Below are 21,298 nucleotides of genomic sequence, written 5' to 3' on the forward strand. Positions count from 1 at the left end.
CAGGGACCCCGCCCCCGCCCCCAGCGCGCCGCCGGAGCCACCCGGTGGGGTTCGGCGCGCTGACGTGGGCGGATCAAAGAGGCTGCCCGCGCCTTATAAAGCAGTTTGGGGCGGCCCGCGCTGCAGAACGCGCCCGGCGAAGGGGAGAGCTCCAGCGAGCAAATGAGTGCAGGGCCCAGGCGCTGAGCCCAGCAGAAAGCAGCCCGGCTCCGCGCCACGGTTCCTGCTGCACGCCAGTCGATCTCCGTTTGCGGGTATCCTCGGGCTTCTTTTCCAGCCGCTCCACAGTGAGGGCGTCCTCGCTGCTCGCTCTGCCGAAGTGCGCTCGGGTCCACTAGGGGCCGCGCTCGCCTCTCGAGACCCATCTGGACAGCGGGGCACGCAGAGCGCGCGCGGAGAGCGCCCTGAGAGGTGAGCAGTGGTTGTGGGCAGCCGGCAGACACTCAGCGGGGATCTGCTAAGGCTGGGGGCGCCCGAGTCCGAGGGGACCGCTCTTCTAGCACCCGCCACGACCCCCTTGGGCACCCATTCCCAGGCAAGCACAGCATGTCCTCCATACCTCTCTTCCGCGGCAGTCCTAGGAATTTCGCTTGCGCAGCGCAGCTTCGGTACCTGACTTGAGAGTGGTTGCGGGATGGGGTGGGCTGCGCAGTTCCTAGGGCCCTCACGGACCTTTCCTGGCCCTGTCCCCCACTCCGGGACTCGACCCCCTCCCTTCTAGTCAGCCTGCTGATGAGCTCATGCCCGAGCCATCCCGGGGGTGGGGGACTTGGATCCCTCGGCAAAGGGAGTGTGTGCGAGGCGGGAGAGGGTAGCAAAAGGCAGAGAAATTCGGCAGCTCCTACCAAATTGGAGGATGGGGGACGGATGCCTTGTTTTGAGAACTTCCAAAGGCAACCGGGGTAAGGCAAAAACCGAGTTTGTTTACAGACCTGAGTTCCAGGATGGGGGTTGGGGAGGAGGAGAGACCTGACCCCTGCCCCGCGGCACATCTGGAGCCACCCCGAACATCTGGCTGAGTTCGCGCAGGAGCCCACACCTCCCGCCACAACCCCCATACCCGGCGCTGCGGTGTCTCCTGGTCCGTCATGGACCTGGGGTACGCAAAGTCGAGCTCCGGTGTAGGGATCCCAAGCTCCCCACCCTCCTCTTCCACTTCCAAAACACCGAATCTCCGCGGTGACGCTGCGCAGCGGCCGCAGCTGAGCAGACATATCCCGAAAGACTCGGGACTGGGGTAAAAGCCCGGTGGCGGTTGCTGCCTTGCTATACTTCTCCAGGTAACCTTGAAGCCGTGGCTCACCCGGTCCACTTTGAGGGCTGCACTACCCGAGGCTGGACCCGCCAGTGCGGACCTTCCGTGCAGCGTAGACACTGCCCCTGGTCGCGGCGCTCGCTCCGGGCCCAGCACCGGCGTGTCGGGGTAAGGGAGGCTATGCAAATCCTCGCCTCCTTAAGCTCAGAGCGTAGGCTGCCCTAGAGGCGAGGTTCCAGAGACCTCCACGGCGCGAGACATGACCACCTGTTGTCGGCACTGCGCTCACGGTGTCCAGCGTGTGCACAGCCGTGGCGGTCCCCTTCTCCACCTGCTGCAGGTTGGGTAGCTTGGACCTATTCTCCAGGAGGAGGGAGGAAAGGACCTCTGTCTCTGCAGACCCCGCACTTTAACGCGAGCGCACTACTACGCGCCTGGCCCCTAACGAGGCTCCGCGCAGGGCCTGAAGCAAGTGATCAGGACTGATCAAGGCACGTAGATGTCTTAAAGAAATACCGGAACGGAGAGGGGACTCATTCCACACGTCATCCCACCCTCAGACGAGGACACCCGGACCCAGGAAGAGGAGGAGAATTGCCCAAAGTCTCACCGCTGGGGAGACAGTTAATAGATCCCACCTTGAACCCCGGCTTAGCGCCCCCTGGCGGGCCGGGGACTCCGAGAGGCGAGTGCGCTCTGACCCGCAGGGCTTAGGTTGAGGGTGACCCAGCCGCCCGTGTGGCTGTCCTGGAGGTTCTTACTCGGGACGGGAATATCCGTCAGGACCCAGAGGCCCAGGCCAAAAACTTCCTCCACCAGCGACGAGGTGGAGCGCCAGAGGAAACCTAGAACTGTCGAAGCCACTCGGAAAGAGCAGAGAGTTGCTGCAGGCCTAGGTCCCGGTGCACCGTGTGACCTGGGCGGTCTCTCCTCTCCCTAGGAGAGTTGGGCTGGACACTGATCCTCCGCTGTAAGTCTGCGCGCCTTCTTCCTTGTGCAGCCCTTGGGCCCTCCCCACCCAGTTATGCTGGGCGCCGTGGGGGAGAGCCCACACTTCAGGGGGCGGAGAGGAGAAACGGTGACTGGAATTTTGATCCCCTCCCCCAATCAGCAGATATTTTTCTCGTTCTGAGGAGTGCGGTAAACTTCCAGGACTAGTAAGACAAAGGATTCGGATGTAGACTAGGTGGAAGGAGGGGTTCAGCTACACCCATAACCCTGCTGTCACCGAGCGCCACTGTGCTGGGCGCTTAGCTGGGGGACTCTGTAGAGGAGGGAAAAAAAGTAATTTGGAGTTTTCTCCTTGCCTTTCCTCTTGCCTTTCCTTTCTCTCTCTCTCTCTCTCTCTCTCTCTCTCTCTCTCTCTCTCTCTCTCTCTCTCTCTCCTTGCTTATGGCACACATGTACTAGCACATACTACACAAGTATACGTAATAATGGAAACCGGCAGAGGGAGGTTCAAAGACTCAAAAGAGGATTGGGAGGTTGAAAAGACCTCAGCAGATGTGTGAAGTTCAGTCCCTTGATTTTACAGAAAGGGAAACTGAGGCTGGAGGTGTTTGAGGCTTTGCCCAAGCTCACCGTGCCAGACGAGAACTCTTTCTCTTCTAGCGACCCCCCACCCCCAGTCGGGCTCCTCCTTTTTCTAACTCTGCAATTCCTTTAGAAAGGAATCCCTTTGTCTCTGCTCCTCGGAGGGGAAAGGGGCTGCTGGGGCTGTGTAGGACTCCAGGCGAACGCCAGGTGTTGGTAAATTTGGGAGAAGCTGGGAAGGGAGTTAATGAGGTGAGAATGAAGAGGGGAGAAAGCTGCAGAAAGCAGCTCTGCGGATTGTGAGCGGGCGGGGTGGCAGCAGCTGCGCGGCCCTGGGACGCCGCCTGGCGGTGTGAGGCAGCATCGTGCCGGCTCGGCGAGCTACCGGGCTCTGCCAAGGCCGCGTGGACCCTCCTGGAGCCTGGCCACGCACCTCACTCTCTCTTGCCCTCCAAAGTGGATCCACCAAATAGGAACTCGGAGATTCAAGACCCTGATTCACTATTGCTTTATAAAGAACTTTGCCATTTCCTGACTTCTCACTCGCTTGATCTCACGGGACACCGGTAGACCTGAGAACAGAACACCGAGTACAGACGGCTCACTGGAACAGCCTGTTTCACATCTTGTGGCCTCAGTTTTCTCATCTGTGAGATGGGCTGCCGAGAGGAGCAAAGGCTATCATGTTAGGAGAACGTTCCTTATAAAAAGTGAACTGTGCCCAAATCACCCCAGTTTACAGAAGGGTTCAGGAGAATCGCCAAGGTCATAATTAAGCTACTAATCAATAGTTCGGAGATAAGAACCCGGATCCCAGGCCCCGAAGCTGCTGTCTCCAGCCGGGACCCCTCTTGTTTCCGTCCCTGGGTCTGTAGGTCTGTCCAGTTTCTCCCTCTACGGCTTTCAGCCTCGTTCTCTGAGCCTGTCTCTCCCTCTCGCTGTCACTGCGCCTGGTCTCTCCCAGCGACTCTGGTTCTGTAGCCTCCTGCCCTTCTTGGGCGGCCGGCGCTGCGCTAGGTGGACACGCCCTCGGCCGCGCTGTGGCCGCACCTAATTCGAGCCAGACTCTAGCGGGTCCCGGGGCCGTGCCGGGCGGGAGAGGACTCCGGCCGCGCGCTTGGCCTCCCCGGGTCCGACCCCTCCTTTGTAATTTGAATAAAACGCCTCCCCGTCCGCGCGCCGCCTTAACCCGCCGCCTCGCTCTCCTCTCCCCGACTGCAGGCGGCGTGCGCGCAGGACCCGCGGCGGTGGCAGTGCAGGCGGCGGGACTTCGGCGCGGCTTCTGCTGGGTGCGACCCCCGGGCGTGCCCGCGGCGCGACGATGAGGGCGCGGCCGCAGGTCTGCGAGGCTCTGCTCTTCGCCCTGGCACTCCAGACCGGCGTGTGCTATGGCATCAAGTGGCTGTAAGTAGGGACCTCGCCTCCACGCCGACGGGCCCGGGGCGGGAGTTTTGGGCAGGGGAGGGCCTAAAGGGGTCTCCTGGATTGGTCGAGTTTGCCAAGACCCGGGAGTCCAAGATGACTTGGGGGTCGTGAGGAATTCATTCTTCTTTAGCCTCGATTTCCTCCTCTGCAAAATGCCGTCCTTTCCAAGGGCTTTAGCAGTGGGCAATGGAATTGTCCCGTCCTGGCTCGCTGATGTTTGCGCAAAAGCCACCGAGGTGTCTGTCACACGCCTCCTCAAGACATCCTTGTCGAGGGGCGCACTCGCTCAAGGGGGCCAGCTCTAGATCGTCTCCCTTCTCAGGCTGTTGACCCTAGCTGGGGGTTCACAACGACATTCTTGACCTCTCCGCCTAGGTGACCTTGGGGAAGTGTCATTCTACCTCTGAGAGCCTCAGTGTCTTCCTCCCTCAGAGGAGGGGAGACTCAGCTCACTTAGATTCCATGGGAAAAGAGGCTCGGGGAGAACCTCTGAGCTGTCAGCGGCTGTGCACATGTACAGGGGTTCCTTTGGGTATGAATGTCAGGGGGCCATAGGAGACGGTCAGGTCTCCTCTCCGTGGGCAGCCCACCGGACAGAGATGGGTGCGGAGAGAGAGAAGTGAAACCCGGCCCCTTGCTGGAGGAGCTGCCCTCTGGGTTGGGAGAGATAAGCCCAGGCCGTAAATAACTCCACAAGTGTCCAAGTGTCCTAGAAGAGACCGGTGCTGGGGTGTGGGGGCCCAGAGGTGGAGAAGCCACCTGGTGGGGTCACACACTTGGGACACTGGGGAGATTTTCCAGGGCTTGCCCTCTTGCCACTGCAGAGCTGCATGCAGATAGTTAGGCAGGGCACAGTGGGGAGGAGAGTATGATGGTGGAGGAGACTCCCAGGGTGGGAAGGTCCAGGACAGGACACAGGTCTGGAGTTGGAGCAGGGGCAGCAGCAGCGAACCATGCAGATAAGACAGCAGGGAACAGATTATGGGGGCTGGGAGGGGCCCCTAGGAGGGCTTGGGGATTAACTGGAACACAGGGAGATAGCGGCTGGGCCGCCAGCAAACAGTCTGGAGGTCATGGGCCCTGCCCCTTCTGGAACTGAGTTATCAATTAATTGATGACTCAAGAGGGGAGCCCTGTCTTCTGGTGCTTCCTGTTTGTAAGGAGAGGCCTGGGCATGTGGTCTCCCCTCCCTGGGGCATAGGCTCCTCCCAGCTGCCCCTCATGAACTTTGAGAAACCACCACCTTCCTCTGGCCATAGGCATCAGGATTCTTCCTGTGGGCAGGAACCCCCGTCATTGAGGGAATCCTCCCTCACCTTCGCCCACTGCCACCATTTTACGGAGAAGGAAATGAGGTCCTGGGGAAGGGAAGATTTGCTGAGGGCACAAAGAGCATCAGAGACCTGGAACTGACTGGGCTTAGGTGACATTTGTAGTTCACAGTGAGACACGGGGGCACTGCTAACATCCAGGCCCTATGGTGGCAGGAGTGAAGCTCTGAGAAGTGCGTGATTCACACAGGCCTCCAAGCTGGCATATGGCAGGACAGGTAGCTGGCTCAGCGCGAAACCCATGCTATCTGCACTGTGTAGCCCAGGCGCTACCCACTCAGTGTCTGCCTTCAAGAAGCTCCCAGCCTCTTGGTGGGGAGGGACATGTGAAAATGCAAGGTGGGCTGTGAGCTGTCCTGGGAGGGAGCATAGGATCCCAGAGGAGGAGTGGTCAGTTCCACCCAAGGGAGGTAACTGCAGCTGGGCTGGAGGATTCTGATGGGCAGAGATGGAAGGCCAAGCCAGTGTCCCAGATGGGAGGAACAGCAGGAGCATAGCAGGAGGCAGGACCCTGCCTCAGGGAAGCTGGGAGAGACCAGGAACCATAAGCACCTGCTAGTAAGTGCCCCAGATGTGGCTCCAAGAGCTGTGGTCATTTAATTCGTGAATGCTCTTATGTGGCAGGTGATAATCTCATCACTACCATTTTTACAAACAAGGAGATTAAGGTAGAGAGAGGGTAAATAACTCACGCAAGGTCACACAGCTAGTTCAGGGTGTCTGTAGGGAAACCCCAGCACAGTGGTACAGTGGGAGCAGGATGCTGGGGACTCATCCAGGAGGATCAGCTGTCCTGGGGCAATCCTGGGGCAGTGCTGCCCTGGACTTTGGAAAGTGACTTGTAGATGAAAGGGACATTTGACACAGAATCTGAAACCAGATGTGGCTGAGTAACTTGGGACGCTCACCTGGTGGGCTCACCTGCCTGAGCAGGTGGGATGGTAGTCAGGATGGAGGCACCTGCTTCCTGGAGACCCTCCTATAACTTACCTCTCAAGTCAGGTGCTTGGAGATCCCCAGACCAGCAAGTATTGGGGGGAGGTCTGGGCACCCACCCCTTTGGTTGTCTGGGTGAGGGAGGGCAGAGGGTGGTCCCATTACCTGTGGGGTTGCCCCATGAGAAGACAGGCCCTCCCTGTGCCACTCACACAGGGGTGGGGCCTCTTAAGGAAGAGTCCCAAGAAACTCTAGAAGGGCCATAGCTGCTGCAAAGTGAAGTGGAAGGAGGGAGTCTCAGCTTGGGCTCATTCTACCAACGTAGCCCCAGGCAACCCTTCAGCCTCTCAGAGCCTCAGCTCCCCAGCTCTGCCATGCAGGGGAGGAGCCCCCGCCTGGCCCTGGGAGGCCTGGGTTCCAGCTCCATCTGTATGATTGGCTGTGCACAGGTCAGGGCAAGCCCTGCCCTTCTCTGGGCCTCAGTTTTCCCACTCGCACCCTGGGAACTGGCACTGCCCTTTAGCTTTTCGATTGTCAAATCTGATGGAGGCTGTTGGGGCTTCCTTGCAGGATGGGACACAGAGGGGTCAGCACGTGTGGGGACAGGGCAGGGAGCTTCTGAGGTCTAGGAGGTCTCCTCTAGGTAGGGCTCCATCTGCAAGTTCCAGGCCTTCACCACCCTTAGTCACCACAGGTACACAGTGGAGGAAGGGAGCTGGCCTGGTCCCTCTTGACTGTGAAGCCCTGGGACAAATTCCTAGGAGGAATAGGAGGACTCTTGCCATATGGCCTGGGGACTTCTTCCTGGGCTGGCAGCTGCAGTCCCCTGCCTGGTGTGGCTGGAGAAGGAGGAGCATTTCTGAGGAGCCCGGTTCCTAAACCTAGGGCCTAACTGAGGAGTCTTGCTTGTCACAGATGGAAGAGTTCTCCAAGCCCATCCAGGGGGCTAGACAGAAGCCCAGCTCTTGCTCCACCCTCCCTGCCTGTGAGCATCAGAATGAGGTGTAGTCCAGGAAAGCCCAAGGTGCTGGGCAGGTAGGTTAGAGTCCCCAGCTCCTCAGACTCCATCGCTTTCCCATCCCTGGGTCAACAGATCCACAGAGGCAGAACCACTGGGTCAAAATTTGTTGTCCCCTAATGTCCACCCAAAGCCCTGCCCAAGGTCCTCCTTATCCTGAGGATGCCTCTGCCACTGACTGTTGACCTCATCCCATCTCTCCATGGGGGAGGCAGGAGCTGCCAGGCCACATTCTGGATGTGCTGGTGGGGACCCTTCTGAGGCCTCATGAGCCCAGAGCTGTGACCGAAGCATCTGATAAAGAATGGACTGCAGAATGGCAGAGACCCTGGGGCTCTCGAAGCCTGACCGTAGGTCTTTGGCTAAGATCTCATCATATGGCCTGCCCCTGTGCCTGGGCAAGAGGGATGGAGGCCCTTCTTGCGAGGTGGCCTTACCTTGGGTAGGTGAAGGTAGGGCTGCTGACAACCTCAGTAAGACCACTCAGTGATAGGCTGGGCAGGGTGGGCACTGGGGAGACTGGAGGAAGCTGGGCAGATGCCGTGGCCCTGCAGGAGGCAGAGGGGGAAGGACCACCCAGGCGCAGAGATGGGCTGGTGTAGCGGAAAGGAGAGGGAGTACATGGCTCAGGCGATGGGGGAGAGGTGAAGCCATTTGCCCAGCCTGTGTCACCCTAAAATGTCCCCGCCATCAGAGCCTGTGTCGGTCCTGGGCATAGAACACTATGGATGTGTTCTATGGGGCTGGGAGAAGGGTAGCAACATGCAGGGTCACGTGGTAGGTGGTGACTGAGCCAGAGTTTGAACCAAGCCTCTGTCAGAGCCAGTCCCAGTGGACCCCTGAATCCTGAGTGAGAGAAGCCTGCTGCCCACCGCCACCCCTGCAGAACCCTGGCACAGGCCTCCGGGTGAACTCTCTGTTCCCTCCTGTCCTTTCTTCCACCCTCTCCCCCACGCCCCACCCCTAGATAAACCAAAATGTTTCCAATTAGGGGTCTGCGGAGGGAGGCAAGCCTGGGGAGACATCCACACAGCGACTCCCCCACCTCCTGCCTTAGTCCTTGATTACCTCCCCAAGGGGGATTTAGTTAGAAACGGTCATTACCGCTAATTACCAGAGGACTGCGGGCCTCCTCTGCTGTGGAGTCTGCTGCCTCCGCCTGGTGCTTCCAGGGGTGAAGCCTCCCCCCGCAGACTGCAGCCAGCTGCTCCTGTCGCAGCCAGTGGGTCCCTGGGGCCTCCCTCATAGGACCTTGCTCACTGCTAGCTGGGGAGGCCCTTGCTTGATGACTTCATAGATGGAAGTTAAGACCCAAAGTGGCTGCCGGGGTCCTCAGGGCCCCAGGCAATGAGCATCAGGTCCTGGGAGCTCAGAGCTCCCCTCCTTTGGAGCTGTGGCACCCAGCACTTAGGCACTGCCTGCACTGAGACAGGATCAGCCGTCACCCCACTTCTTGGCTGGAGCAGGAGCCCAGGGAATGGACGGCAGCCCACGCTGCATGAGCTCGCACTGTGCTCCTGCCATTAGGCCACATGTTTGATTTGCTGTCACTCATGCAATCCTTCCCATTTAAAAAAACTGAGAAAACAGGCTCAAAGTAAAGGAACAAACTGGCAAGAGCAAGAGCAGGGAGGCTCGGGCCAGCTGGTGCAGAGCAGGGTGCCCAGGAAGGAGGCCCACGCATCCCTGAGGGCCTGGGCCTGCTGGGGAGGGAAGACCGACTCACAGGGGGATGCCGGGAAGCTCCACCACTGGCTGGGCCTCTGTCCTCATATGTGATAATCTGGTCCAGGATGACCCCTGAGCCAAGGAGTGAGAGCTCTGTTCACTGGGAAACGGACAGCCGATGCTGGGAGGAGCTGGAGGGGCTGTAAACAACCAAAAGCCCACAGAGGCCGTGGTGTTGTCATGCACAGAGCCCTCCCAGTCAGAGCTTGGGGGGTTTAGACAACAGGCACCCCAAGAAGGCGAGGCCTAGGCAGCTTGGAACTGATCCAGTTAGGTCAGGAAGCCCTGTCTGACAAGGCTCTGTGGACCACTGGTGCTGATGCTGCTGTCCAAACACACCAACATGTCCCTGCTCATGGCTTGGGGCCACTCTGCGCCTTTGATCTTGCCTCTTCCTCTGCCTGGAAGTCTTCCCTCCTCATCCAAGCGCATTCTCTCATTCTGTAGGGCTCTGGCATCCTGTTAGCCGCCTGCACCCCCACCCCATCACCCTTGTGGACAGCTTGCTGATTTTATCTGGGGAAGGGGTCCAAATCTTTTGCCTGGCTACAGGCCTCACGACATAGCAAATGGGTTTAGTAATTAAATGAAAAGATAAAGAGCTCCTAACTCATCCTGGGCATATAGTAAATGCTCAATTAATAGTATATGTAATTATTATGATTATAATAATCTAGCAGTTAGCACAGTTTTGGGCACATAGCTGCTCAGTGCTGAATGAATGTTGAGTAAAGAGAAATCATTCACAGCTGCGGTAAGAACTCCGGATAGCAAGGGATGAGAGGGCTTTGTGAGCTGCAAACCCGTTTAGTGCTGGTACAATTGTCATGTGGCTCAGGTGGGTTGGGGTTGTGATCCTATGTTATGGTTAGGGCTTTAGGTCCAGAGGGGGCAAACAATGTGCCCAAGGTCACACAGGAGTAGGAGGGGGAACTGCTGCTCCATCTGTGGCTCTTTACCTCTGGTTTTCCTGGCTCCCTCCAAGAAAAGCTCCAGTCACTGAGGGGAAAGCTGAGCCGGCAGGGCCAGCCGCGGCAACAGGGCCCCTCACAGCCCTGTCTTTCTTCCATGGGTCGTTTTCGGCGGTGTGCAGGGCGCTGTCCAAGACGCCGGCCGCCCTGGCGCTGAACCAGACGCAGCACTGCAAGCAGCTGGAGGGCCTGGTGTCTGCACAGGTCCAGCTGTGCCGCAGCAACCTGGAGCTCATGCATACCATCGTGCGCGCTGCCCGCGAGGTCACCAAGGCCTGCCGCAGGGCCTTCGCCGACATGCGCTGGAACTGTTCCTCCATTGAGCTCGCCCCCAACTACCTGCTTGACCTGGAGAGAGGTAGGGCGGGAGCTGCCAACAGCACGCGGGTGGGGGTGAGTGAATTCAGGCGTGAATCTAGGTGTGTTTGGATAGGTGGGTGGATTCACGGATGGGTGGATTCACAGGCTCGTGGATGGATGAGTGGATCTGTGGATGACGGACCGGCACGGCTGGGCAGGCCGATGGGTGCATGAGTCATTCATAGGTACGGGCATTCAGGCGTGAGCCAGCGAGTGAGTGAACACTGTCGAGTGACACGCCAGTGCAGGGAGCCTGAGACTCTACAGGTACACACACACCCCACAGCATGGGCGGAGGAAGCAGGAGGCTCACAGCATGCCCCAAGGTCGTTCCCATGGTCCTGAAGGTCAGCCAGGGACTATATCAGTGAGAAGGCCGTAGAGCCCACCCTCAGGTAGCAGGTGTGCCCCAGGCAATCCTAGACCAGCCGATGGAAATTTTTTTTGTGGGGGTGAGGAGTACTGGGGATTGAATTTAACCACTGAGCCACATCCCCAGCCCCCCCCCCTTTTGTATTTTATTTTGAGACAGGGCCTCACTGAGTTGCTTAGGGCCTCACTAAGTTGCTGAGGCTGGCTTTGAACCTTGTGATCCTCCTGCCTCAGCCTCCCAAGCTGCTGGAATTACTGACGTGCACCCTGGTGCCAGGCTCAGCTGATGGAAATTGCGGGTCTTGCGGGTGCACACAGGGGTTAGGGACAGAACATCTGTGAAGCAGGCTTCCTGGAGGAGGCAGGTGTTGGGGACCTGGCTATGATAGAGAGACTTTTGACAGACAGAAACACCCAAGTGGGTCTTATCTCCCCACTGTGTGATAATAACTCCTCTTGTGGATCCTAAGCAGTGACAGCTCCTGTTTGTGTAGCACTCGATGCGGCCTCCTTCCTTCCTCCTCAGTTATCTGGGGGCCAGCACGGGCCTGCCGGGGGTACTATCTCTGTACTCTGCGGCTAAGGAAACTGAGGCTCCCGAAGGGGAAGTGACTGCCAGTTAAGAGATGGAGCAGGGCTTGGACCCGGGGGACAGTGTCCAGCCAAGGCACGTTGCTTCTGCCCGGATTACTTTCCTGGGCTGCTGTGACAGTGTGCCACAGACTGGCTGGCTTCAAACAACCAAAATGTACCCTCTCCCAGTTCCGGAGCCTGGAAGTCTGAAATCGAGTCCTTGGCAGGGTCTGCTTCCTCTGCGGGCCCCTGGGAAAGCTCCTTCCTTGCCTGTTCGCAGCTTCTGGTGGCTGCAGGCAATCCCCGCAGCTGCAGCATGACAGTCCCCATCTGCCACGTTCTTCAGCCCTTCCTCCTGGGCGCAGAGGGGACTGTGGGCCACCACACCTCATAGGAAGGAGTCCCCTCCTGGCATTCTCCCTGTGTGTCATGGATCCCAAATCCCCTCTCCTCTAAGGGCACTGGCCACTGATTCAAGGTCTTTGATGTGGTCCGACTTCATCTTAGCTTGGTGCCATTTGCAAAGATCCTATTTCTAAATAAGGTCACACAGGCGCTAGGAGGCAGGACTTGAACATGTCCTTTTTTGGGGACGTGATTCAACCTTCAGCAGGCTCTCTGTGCACTCACCTGTCCCATCAGGCTCTGAGTGCCTTGAGGAGCTCAGGGCCTGGCCTTTGCTTCTCTAGAGCGAAGGATCCTGGTAGGATGTGAGTGGGGTGAGCTGTGGGTGTGCAGGGGCTGAGGGGAGCGCGCCAGCCAGCTGGTGTATTTTGGGGACACCTGAGGGATAAGACTGACAGACTGATGGCCTTAGTGCCATCCTCCATCTACACCACCCTGTCCCTGTCTGACCCCTCAGTGGGGTGGGGGTGATGCAGGAGGAGCTCAGACCTGGGTCCTGTCCTATCCCTGGACCACCTGCCCCAAGTGACCTTGCACCTCCCACCTCACAGGGACCCGGGAGTCGGCCTTCGTGTATGCGCTGTCGGCGGCCGCCATCAGCCACTCCATCGCCCGGGCCTGCACCTCTGGCGACCTGCCCGGCTGCTCCTGCGGCCCCGTCCCAGGTGAGCCACCCGGGCCTGGGAACCGCTGGGGAGGATGTGCGGACAACCTCAGCTACGGGCTCCTCATGGGAGCCAAGTTTTCCGATGCTCCTATGAAGGTGAAAAAAACAGGATCCCAAGCCAATAAACTGATGCGTCTACACAACAGTGAAGTGGGGAGACAGGTAACCACCCACCCCCGGATGGTGTGCTTGTGCCATTGGCCAGAGAAGGCCGTCGGTGTGCCCCTGGAGGGGGGCGGGGGACGGGCCCTGACTGCCCACGCCTGATGCTCCTGCGGCCTCCCTCAGCTTTTCCCTCTCCAGCCAGCTGCTTGGGGCTTGGCTGGTCCCTCCTCCTCAGGTCCACCGAATCTGGCTTGTCCCAGCAGAAGGAGCCCTGAGCTGGGAGTCACGAGCTCTGAATGGCTGAGGTGATGCTGGACAGTCACTTCCTCTCTGGCCTCAATTGTTCCCATCTATAAAATGGTGCGTGGGTGCTCAGCTCCCCTGTGCCTTGCTCCACAGCCCTGGGAGGGACCAGGAGCCATGGAAACTTAGGCTAAGGAGTCATCTCCTTGGATTGGACAGGGAGCCCCAGCCAAGCCGACTCCAACCTCTAAAACACACACCAACATCTATCATTATCAATTTTTCATTAATTCCTCATCTAATAGCACAAAAAATAGCACAAGTGAACCAATGGACCTTTCTAGTTTCAAAAAAATTAAAACAAACAAGCACATTTGACACCAATCCATGGTCCAAACCCTGCGATAGATGCTTGATTTTCTTTCCTGTGGTCCGTAAACCACTCGGGGCAGCAGCTGTTCTCCCCTTTGTACAGATGGGAAGAGGCCCCAGACAGCCAGGGGCTCCTCAGCCAGAGTCATGTACAGATGGCGTCTCACATGCCCCTTAGCCCTGCGGTTCAGAGATGCCAGGTGAAGAAGAAAGAACCTACCTAAGTGGCCCAGCCAAGGACACAAGGCGCAATGGAGCCCAAGTTTGTGGGACTCTGTGACCAGAGGCTTCAGTGCCTCTCAAAGATCTCCCTCATGTGAGGTTTCTAGAATGTTCAGGCCATCCTTGCCCAATCTGGGAAACTGAGGCCAAATCCCAGAGCTTGTATGGGAGTCTGTGTCCTGCCTCCCAGCTCTGCTGACCTGCACCTATCCATGGAGACCCAGCAGGAGCCTGCCCCAGCCCACCCCAGGGCCAGCCCCAGGCCTCCTGCCACCCTGGTCACAGCACCCCCAACCCCTCCCTGCCAGTGCAGTGAATGACATTGTAAATGCCACAGGTTGGCACTGGCACGGGGTGGCCAAGTCTGCTTTACCTTCTGAGGACTCCAGGCCGAAGCCTGCTGTGCTGTTTAACCCCGTGCCCTCCTCAGGTTCTGCTCAGCAAATTCCAGATTTTACATCCAAAATGGACTCCCTCAGTCTCCACATCCTACCACTCATGAGGGAGAAGGAGCTCTAGGAACTTGAACAGCTCCCTCCCTAGCTACTGAGTGATTTTAGGCAATTCCATGCCCACTTGGTGCCTTAGTTTCCCCATCTCTCCGATGCAGGGGGTGAGCACAGGTGACCAATGACCCTTGTAGATCTTTGCACAGGGCAGGTGGGAGGCCAGGCCCAGGTAGGGGTTTGAGTCCTGTGAAAATAAAAGGGGGTTAAAAAGCTGAATAAAAAGGCCCTTAGCCAAGCATGGTGACACATATCTGTGATCCTAGCGGCTTAGGAGGCTGAGGCAGGAGGATCACGAGTTCAAAGCCACCTCAGCAACTTAGTGAGGCCCTAAGCAACTCAGTGACACCCTGTCCCTAAATAAAATGTAAAAAAGGGCTGGGGATGTGGCTCAGTGATTTGAGTACCCCTGAGTTCAATCCCTGGTACCACACACACACACACACACACACACACACATAGGCCCTTAGATGGCACCAAACTCCTGCCCCTCAAGCACAAATGGGGAAACTGAGGCCCAGGGAGAAAATGGGGCTGCATTGAGCCTGAAGCCAGGTCTAGAGTCTACCTGAGCCTCCAGGCCCAAGCCTCCCACTTTCCACAGGGTTGTTATTTTCATAATTCACAAACCCTTTATTACCTATCACCTCACTGAATCCCAGGGCACTCTGCAAGGTAGAAATGGCGTTCCTGCTTTGCATGGAAAAAGACAGAGTAGTGACGCTGAGGGGTGCCATGCTTGCTAAGGGTCTTCCGGGCAGAAGCACTGGCAGTGGAGAGCCATGGCTGGCCCAGGGCTGATGGGGAGGAGGCGCCCCAGCACTCGCCCTGCCTCTTCTCCCTCCCTGTCTTCCTCGCCATCCCTCCCCAACTCCCTTCCTTCCATTCTTTCTTTTTTATCCTCCCCCGTCCCCAGCAAGCATTTAGCAAGCCCAAGTTTTGTGGGAGAGAAAAGGCATGGAACAATTAAAGCCCACAGCTTTTGGAATCACCCTCAAACCTGGGTTCAAATCCCAGCTTCATGATTTTTCTATCTGTGCAAACTTGGGCATAAACCTTCACCTCTCCGAGCCTTCATTGCCTCTTTAAAGTGGGGGAGATAATGGTACCTCCTAGATGGGCTGTGATGGTGATTCACCTGTATCATGTGTTAGAATGCTTGGTATACAGTAGGTGCTTAATAAGTGCCATCTGTTGTCTCTGCAAATGCTACTCTTTTCCTGCCCCTCCCAGCTGTCCTCCTACCTCTGGGTTGGACCACAACTCACAGACCTCCAAACTTTAGAGCCGAACAGTCCATCCTTGGAGGCCATTGGGCATGAGTCTCGTGAGAATGCCCAGCCACATGCTGGGGGGCAAGGGTCCTGGGCAGGCCAAGGAGGGGGCTCCGGCCGCCCAGCCCGACGTCCCCCCTGTCTGCAGGCTCTACGCGCCTCTTTGGAAACGAAGTGTAAGTGCCATGGGGTGTCTGGCTCCTGCTCCATCCGCACCTGCTGGAAGGGGCTGCAGGAGCTGCGGGACGTGGCCGCTGACCTCAAGACCCGCTACCTGTCGGCCACCAAGGTAGTTCACCGACCCATGGGCACCCGCAAGCACCTGGTGCCCAAGGACCTGGATATCCGGCCTGTGAAGGACTCAGAACTCGTCTATCTGCAGAGCTCCCCCGACTTCTGCATGAAGAACGAGAAGGTGGGCTCCCACGGCACACAGGACAGGTAAGGGCAGGTCACCCCGCGGTCACTGCACTCGGCTGGGGCCACACACGGTGGGGCTCCACTGGCACCCGGGGAGTGGAGCCCCTGCCCAGCGGAGGGGGAGGCCCCAGGAATGCTGAGTGGAGATGAGAGATCCAAGGGTCGCTGCAGCACTTCTGGGAGGGCCAGAAGTGGGCAGTGGAGGCTGGCATGAGACCCCCGGCCGCCTCTCCCCCAGATGGCCAGAGACAATGACCGAGAGAGGAGAGAGGCTTCCCAACAGAAAAACAGGTGCTCAATAAATGTTTGTCAAGTAACCAGGTGAAGGATAAGGGATGTGATCAGCTGAGAGGCACCAGGGAGGTGGGCACAGGGGCCAGCTGGGCCACCCAACCAGTCTGAGGAACTGGGGGACAGTGTGGTCTGCCTGTCTTCTATAGAGGGATGACCCTGTGCCCCCTGACATGTGCAAGCCCTCCCCCAGTCCCATCTTCTCCCATGTTCTCCCAAGGACCCAGTTTTAGAGCTGGGGCTGGGGTCCCCCATAGCTGGTCAATCACAGCTGCCACAGGGAGCTCAGGACAGGAGAGAGGAGGGGCCAGGGGTGGCTGAAGACCTGCTGTGAGACAGGACTGGTGAGGATCCAGGTGAGCACCTTGTGGAGAGAAAGCTAGTCTTGAGTTACGGGGACAGAAAGAGCTCCCTGGTCAGATATGTCTGGGAAGCTCTCCTTGGCCGTGCACAAGGCACCAGGCACAAGGACATATTGAAGGGCCTGAGGAAGCCCCAGTGAAGGGTTGGATTAAGGCAGTGTTTCCCAGAGGTGCTTGGCTGGGGAACTCTTTTATTAAGGAGCCCCTAATAGCATTCCACAAAACTGGTGTTCAGCGGGGTTAGAGGAATATTGAACTGAGAGCGGGTGTCTGGGAACGCGTCTGGCACATAGTTGGTGCCCAGCCAGCATCTGCTTCCTCCGCGGCCCACGTTCCTGTCTCCAGGAGGGGGGTGGCTTGGGGGCTCTGTCCCCACAGGCCAGGGCAGCAGGCTCTGTGAGGAGGCCCAGGCCCCATCTGGAGGCCAGATTGAGGGGTTGGGCTGAGTGGAGATGAAATGGGTCAGGCCCGGGAGACAGGAAGGAACGAGAGTCTGGGCTGAGGCTGCAGGGCGGGTGTGAGGGGGCAAGGAGAGGGAGGAAGGTTCTAGAACACAGAGGGGCTAAACAAAGTCCACTGAAGACCCCAGAGTGAAGAGAGGATCTCCCTGGACCTGTGAGTGGCTCTGTGTGGGTTGCGAAAGGGCACAGCTTCCTAGCTGGGTGAGCCTGGCGCCTGTACTAATCTGAGGTTCAGGCTCATCTTCCTGAACCAGATGGAGCTCCAGTCTCACTTCCCAGCATCTCCTCTGTGCTGGGCTGTCAGTCTCTCTCCTTTCTGCCCGTCTCCCACCACTGTTGGGAGGTCCACAGGCCAGCACCATGCCTGCTCTCTTAGCACACCGGCTTGCAGGCATTCCCCCATGGCCCTTGCAGGCCCTGGTGCTGGTTGGTGCTGGTTGGCTTTTGCTGTAGTAACAAACAGCCCCAGTGTCTCTGTGCCAACAGGCTTAGCATCTCAGGTTAGCTGTGGTTCACCTACCTGGGAACTGGGGAGAGTCCTCAGGTGTCCAGGAGTAAGGGGATCCCAGAGGGGCCCTGACCTGGCCTGGGCTTCTAGAAGACTTCCTGGAGCAGGAGGTGTGGTTAGGGGCTGGGGCCTTGGGAGCAGGGGCTGCATGACCAGGCCTTGGTGGCAGTCCAGCCTGTGCACTCTGGAGCCAGCTCCCTTGGGGAGAATGCCTTGCAGCTCCTCACGTCTGAGCTGGGGAAACTGAGGCCTCACCTGCTGTCAGCATTCCAAACCACAGCCCTCTCATGATTCTTTCAGAGGCCTGCACCCAGAAACCCACCCTCCCCCCCACAGCCTGTGCCACTACTCCCAGGCGTCCCCCAGGATCTTCCCCAGCCCCACGGCACCACCTTCCCAATTCCCATTCCAGGCACAATTTCATGTCAACAGTCAAGGAATAAAAAGAAACTCTGTCCCCTTCCTATTCCAGAGGGTAGAGTGGTTAACCAGAGACCTGCTGGATAGGGATAAGGGGACTTGTGGGTATTGAGTGACTAAATAAGGGTTAAGTTACTTAAGTCACACAGCCAGTGACGAGCAGAGCTGTATTGGAATCCAGGTCTGCCTGGCTCTAAGGCATGTGATCTTCCTGGTGTTCCCTCCTGCCTCCTGCCCCCAGCTCCATATTTGAGTCACCTGCTGACTCTCCAGGGTGTCCCCTCCCGCAAGCTCTCTCTCACTCCAAGGCCCTGCCCAGTTCAGGCCAGCCTCCTCCTGGCCTTCCTGTCTCCAGCCCTACCCTTCCACCTGTTCTCTCACTATTCTGACACATGCTCTTTGCTTTTGCCTGGGCTGCTCCCTCTATCCAACACCCTTCCCCTCCTCTTCCGGTTAGATGCCTGCTCATCTTATGTGGGTTAGCCTAGATGACCCTCCTCCCTCCTGAACTCTTGCAGAGCCTGTGCTCAGCCTGTGGGACCTTGGGCAAGTCCCCTCTTCATACTCTGCTGTAGTTTCCTCATCCATAAAGATGAGGATTGGCTAGCTGGATACAGTGATGCATACCTGGAATCCCAGTGACTTGGGAGGCTGAAGCAGGAGGATCACAAGTTAGCAAGACCCTATCTCAACATAAAGTTAAATATAAAAGGGGATGTAGCTCAGTGCTAGAGTGCCCCTGGGTTCAATCCCCAGCACCACGGAGCACCCAGGAGAGATGAGATGCCTCAGTCATCTCTAGGGCTTGCCACCTTGGGCATTCTGGGATGCCTCTGTCCACATGGCTGTGGGAGCCTTTTGTTTCTGCCTGGTGCCCAGATTCCTGCTGCTCTGTTCCCATAAAACATTCCCTCTCCAGCCTCAGCCTCGCTAGAGGAGACCATCTGAACAGATGTCTCTTGACTAGCTGGAGCTGATAGCAGCAGAAGGGTGTGTGCACTTCAGAGGAAACTTCGGTGGCTCCTCATCCTACAGTAATGAGCCATTGGTCTTAGGGGAGAGACATGAGCAGTGGCTCTGGTGCCAGAAAGAACGTAAGCCCTGCTTGTCCATGGACCCAAGTGGGAGTCCTAGGCCTCTGCCCTTTGGCAAGCCTGCTTCATCTGGATAATGGGGACAATAGCACCCTCCAACCCAAGGACATTGCAGGCCTCCAGAAAGTTAAAATTCTGGAGGGACACCTAGGAGTTGAGTGCCAGCAGCCTCTCTCCCTCCACAGTGTGCCAAACTCACTTCACCTCTCCCCCAAGGCCATTTTATGTGTTTCAGAATTTGTCCTGAGATTCTGAAAGTAAATTTGACTCTCACATCGATTATAATATAATTCAATGTGAAGTTAGGACGATTTGACTGGTGTGGGGAGCCTTTCGGTATTTAGAAGTAGAAGAAACAGAGACACCTCCCAGGAAACAAAACAGCCCCATCATTTTGGTAATGGGAATAGAGGGGATTAGACATACCCTAGGCAAGAGGATTACTTCAAATTCCTCAGAGATCAAGAGAACCACGTCCATGGGGAGGCTTGCAGGTGGGGCCCTGGGCGACCCATAGAGCACTCACTGACCTCACGTTCCCACCCCCCAGGCAGTGCAACAAGACGTCCAACGGCAGTGACAGCTGCGACCTCATGTGCTGTGGCCGTGGCTACAACCCCTACACGGACCGCGTGGTAGAGCGGTGCCGCTGCAAGTATCACTGGTGCTGCTACGTCACCTGCCACAGCTGCGAGCGCACCGTGGAGCGCTACGTCTGCAAGTGAGGCCACGCCCTCGCCCAGCAGGAGCGCGGACTCCTCGGACCCTCAGCCGGGCGGGGCCTGGAGGCACCCCCTGGACTTTTCCCATGCCAATTCCAGATGCCAGGCGCGGGAGGCGGCTTGTGTTTTGCCTCCACTTGGAAGCCACCAGGAACAGAAGGCCTGGTCACTCTGGAAGGAGGGCCAAGACATCAAAGGAGCCGACAAGATTAAAAATAACCTGGCAGCCCCAGGCCCTGGAGTGTCGCGCTGCCTTCCAGACTGGTCCAAGCAGCCAGGGTAAGAGGCTGGTGAGACTGTGTGGACTTGACCTTTCGGGGCCACGAAGATCAGCCTTTGGGAATGTTCTGCGGGGCCCTCGGCCCACCACATGGAACCACTAGATTGGGTTGTAAATGTTTTTCGGGGTTTTTTTTTCCTTCTTCTTCCTCCTTTGGGATGTGGGAGCTACAGAAATATTTATAAAACATAGCTTTTTCTTTGGGGTGGCTCACCTCAGTTCCTCTTTATATATTTTATATATATAAATATATATATATATAATGATTATATTTTAAACAAGCTTTTTAAACAGCTGTATGGAATAAATGCTGAGCGAGCCCCAGCCCGCCCCTGCAGTTTCTGGCCTCCTCAAGTGATCCTGGGGCTGGCGGGGAGGACTCTCCGGTTTCCAGGCAAGGCGGCTTGCGATTGATGTCCCAACTCCCCCTTGTTCCCCCCACACTCGGCCCTGGCCCCAGTTTCCCTCTAGGATCTCTTGGTCAAGGGCGGGGACAGACGTCTTGAAACATAAACCCAGCTGGCAGCTCTTTGTTCCTCAGGGACACACACGCAGGCGCACAGCCCACTCCTCCATGTGGTCCGACCTGCTAAGCCAGCTGTAAGAGAAAACTCCACCAGGGAGCTGTGGACCTCAAGGAAGTGGCAGACCTGGTTCCACTAGCCCAAGTGGGTTTTCTGTGTGATCCTGGGGAAGAGCCCTACCTCAGTTTCCCCACTTGTAAAACAGGACTGGTGGTGATCAAGCTTGGAGGTTGGCAGCACTGAGAAGCAAGTAATAAGCAAGGGAACATTCTTGGGGACCCAGCCCATGACAGGTGCATCTAAATGGGAACAGTAATTAATCACTGATATCCTGCTCTGCCTGTGGGGAGACCACTCAAGGCAAAGAATGTACAGGAATGTTCAAAACAATTTCTCTGTGTGGCCTCCACACATGGACACTGAAGGGTGGGCTCTGTCCTCTCCAGAGCCAGGTAAAGACTGAGATACCAGCTAGTAGGACTGGGGTAGAGGGGTATCTCAGAAACTGAGCAAGGGTTGTGAGGTAAAGTAGGGATTCCTGGGGGTGGAATGGCATTGATGAACCCCCAGGGGCTGGACCATGAACAGAGTGGGGGGAGGCAGACTTTGATGGCATCCTCCAAACTGGGTGAAAGCTTGCAGTGGGCGTGGCCTGAGTCGTAGACTCCCAGGCTGGAAGGAACCTCAGAGAAGTCTTCTGGTCTCCTCTCAGTCTGCTTTGCAGATGTGGAAATCAGAGACGGGAAGGGCCTTTCCTGCAGTCACAGAGCTGATAAGGGGTAGGGGATGGGTTGGGAGCATTCCAGGGTGTAGTCCCTGCTAGGCCCTCTCCCTCCGCTACCCCTGGAGCATGCTCTTCTCCAAGCCAAGGGTTCATTGACCCCATGGCCCACAAAATCAATGCCCAGTCCCCTGGCCTG

The 21,298-nt window shown here is 57.4% G+C and overlaps 1 protein-coding gene and 1 long non-coding RNA gene across 4 annotated transcripts in view; both read left to right on the forward strand.

The window, feature by feature from the left end:
• LOC308630434 overlaps positions 1-21,298 on the forward strand; it is a 244,593-nt gene that overhangs the window by 118,473 nt on the left and 104,822 nt on the right. The gene's annotated exons all lie outside the window — the stretch shown is intronic.
• WNT11 (Wnt family member 11) lies at positions 152-20,182 on the forward strand. Of its 3 annotated transcripts, none has more exons than XM_081281601.1 (6): positions 152-411; positions 4,010-4,192; positions 10,320-10,555; positions 12,459-12,736; positions 15,445-15,737; positions 19,403-20,153. In XM_081281601.1, exons 2-6 carry the CDS (start codon positions 4,110-4,112, stop codon positions 19,575-19,577), a joined length of 1,065 nt encoding a protein of 354 aa, XP_081137727.1. In that variant the 5' UTR covers positions 152-411; positions 4,010-4,109; the 3' UTR covers positions 19,578-20,153. The 3 variants fall into 3 exon arrangements, with proteins under 3 accessions (XP_081137727.1, XP_081137726.1, XP_081137728.1); XM_081281600.1 differs by lacking the exon at positions 152-411 and adding an exon at positions 1,338-2,225; XM_081281602.1 differs by lacking the exons at positions 152-411; positions 4,010-4,192 and having other exon boundaries at positions 10,422-10,555; positions 12,459-12,572; positions 19,403-20,182.

The sequence above is a fragment of the Spermophilus citellus genome, assembly GCF_964194105.1.
Source record: "Spermophilus citellus genome assembly, chromosome: 2".
NCBI lineage: Eukaryota > Metazoa > Chordata > Mammalia > Rodentia > Sciuridae > Spermophilus > Spermophilus citellus.

Coding starts and splice junctions, on each gene's coding strand:
- WNT11 (XM_081281601.1), top strand. CDS start 4,110: ATGAGGGCGCGGCCGCAGGTCTGCGAGGCTCTGCTCTTCGCCCTGGCA. Junction 4,193..10,319: donor TGCTATGGCATCAAGTGGCT/GTAAGTAGGGAC, acceptor GGCGGTGTGCAG/GGCGCTGTCCAAGACGCCGG. Junction 12,737..15,444: donor ACAGTGAAGTGGGGAGACAG/GTAACCACCCAC, acceptor CCCTGTCTGCAG/GCTCTACGCGCCTCTTTGGA.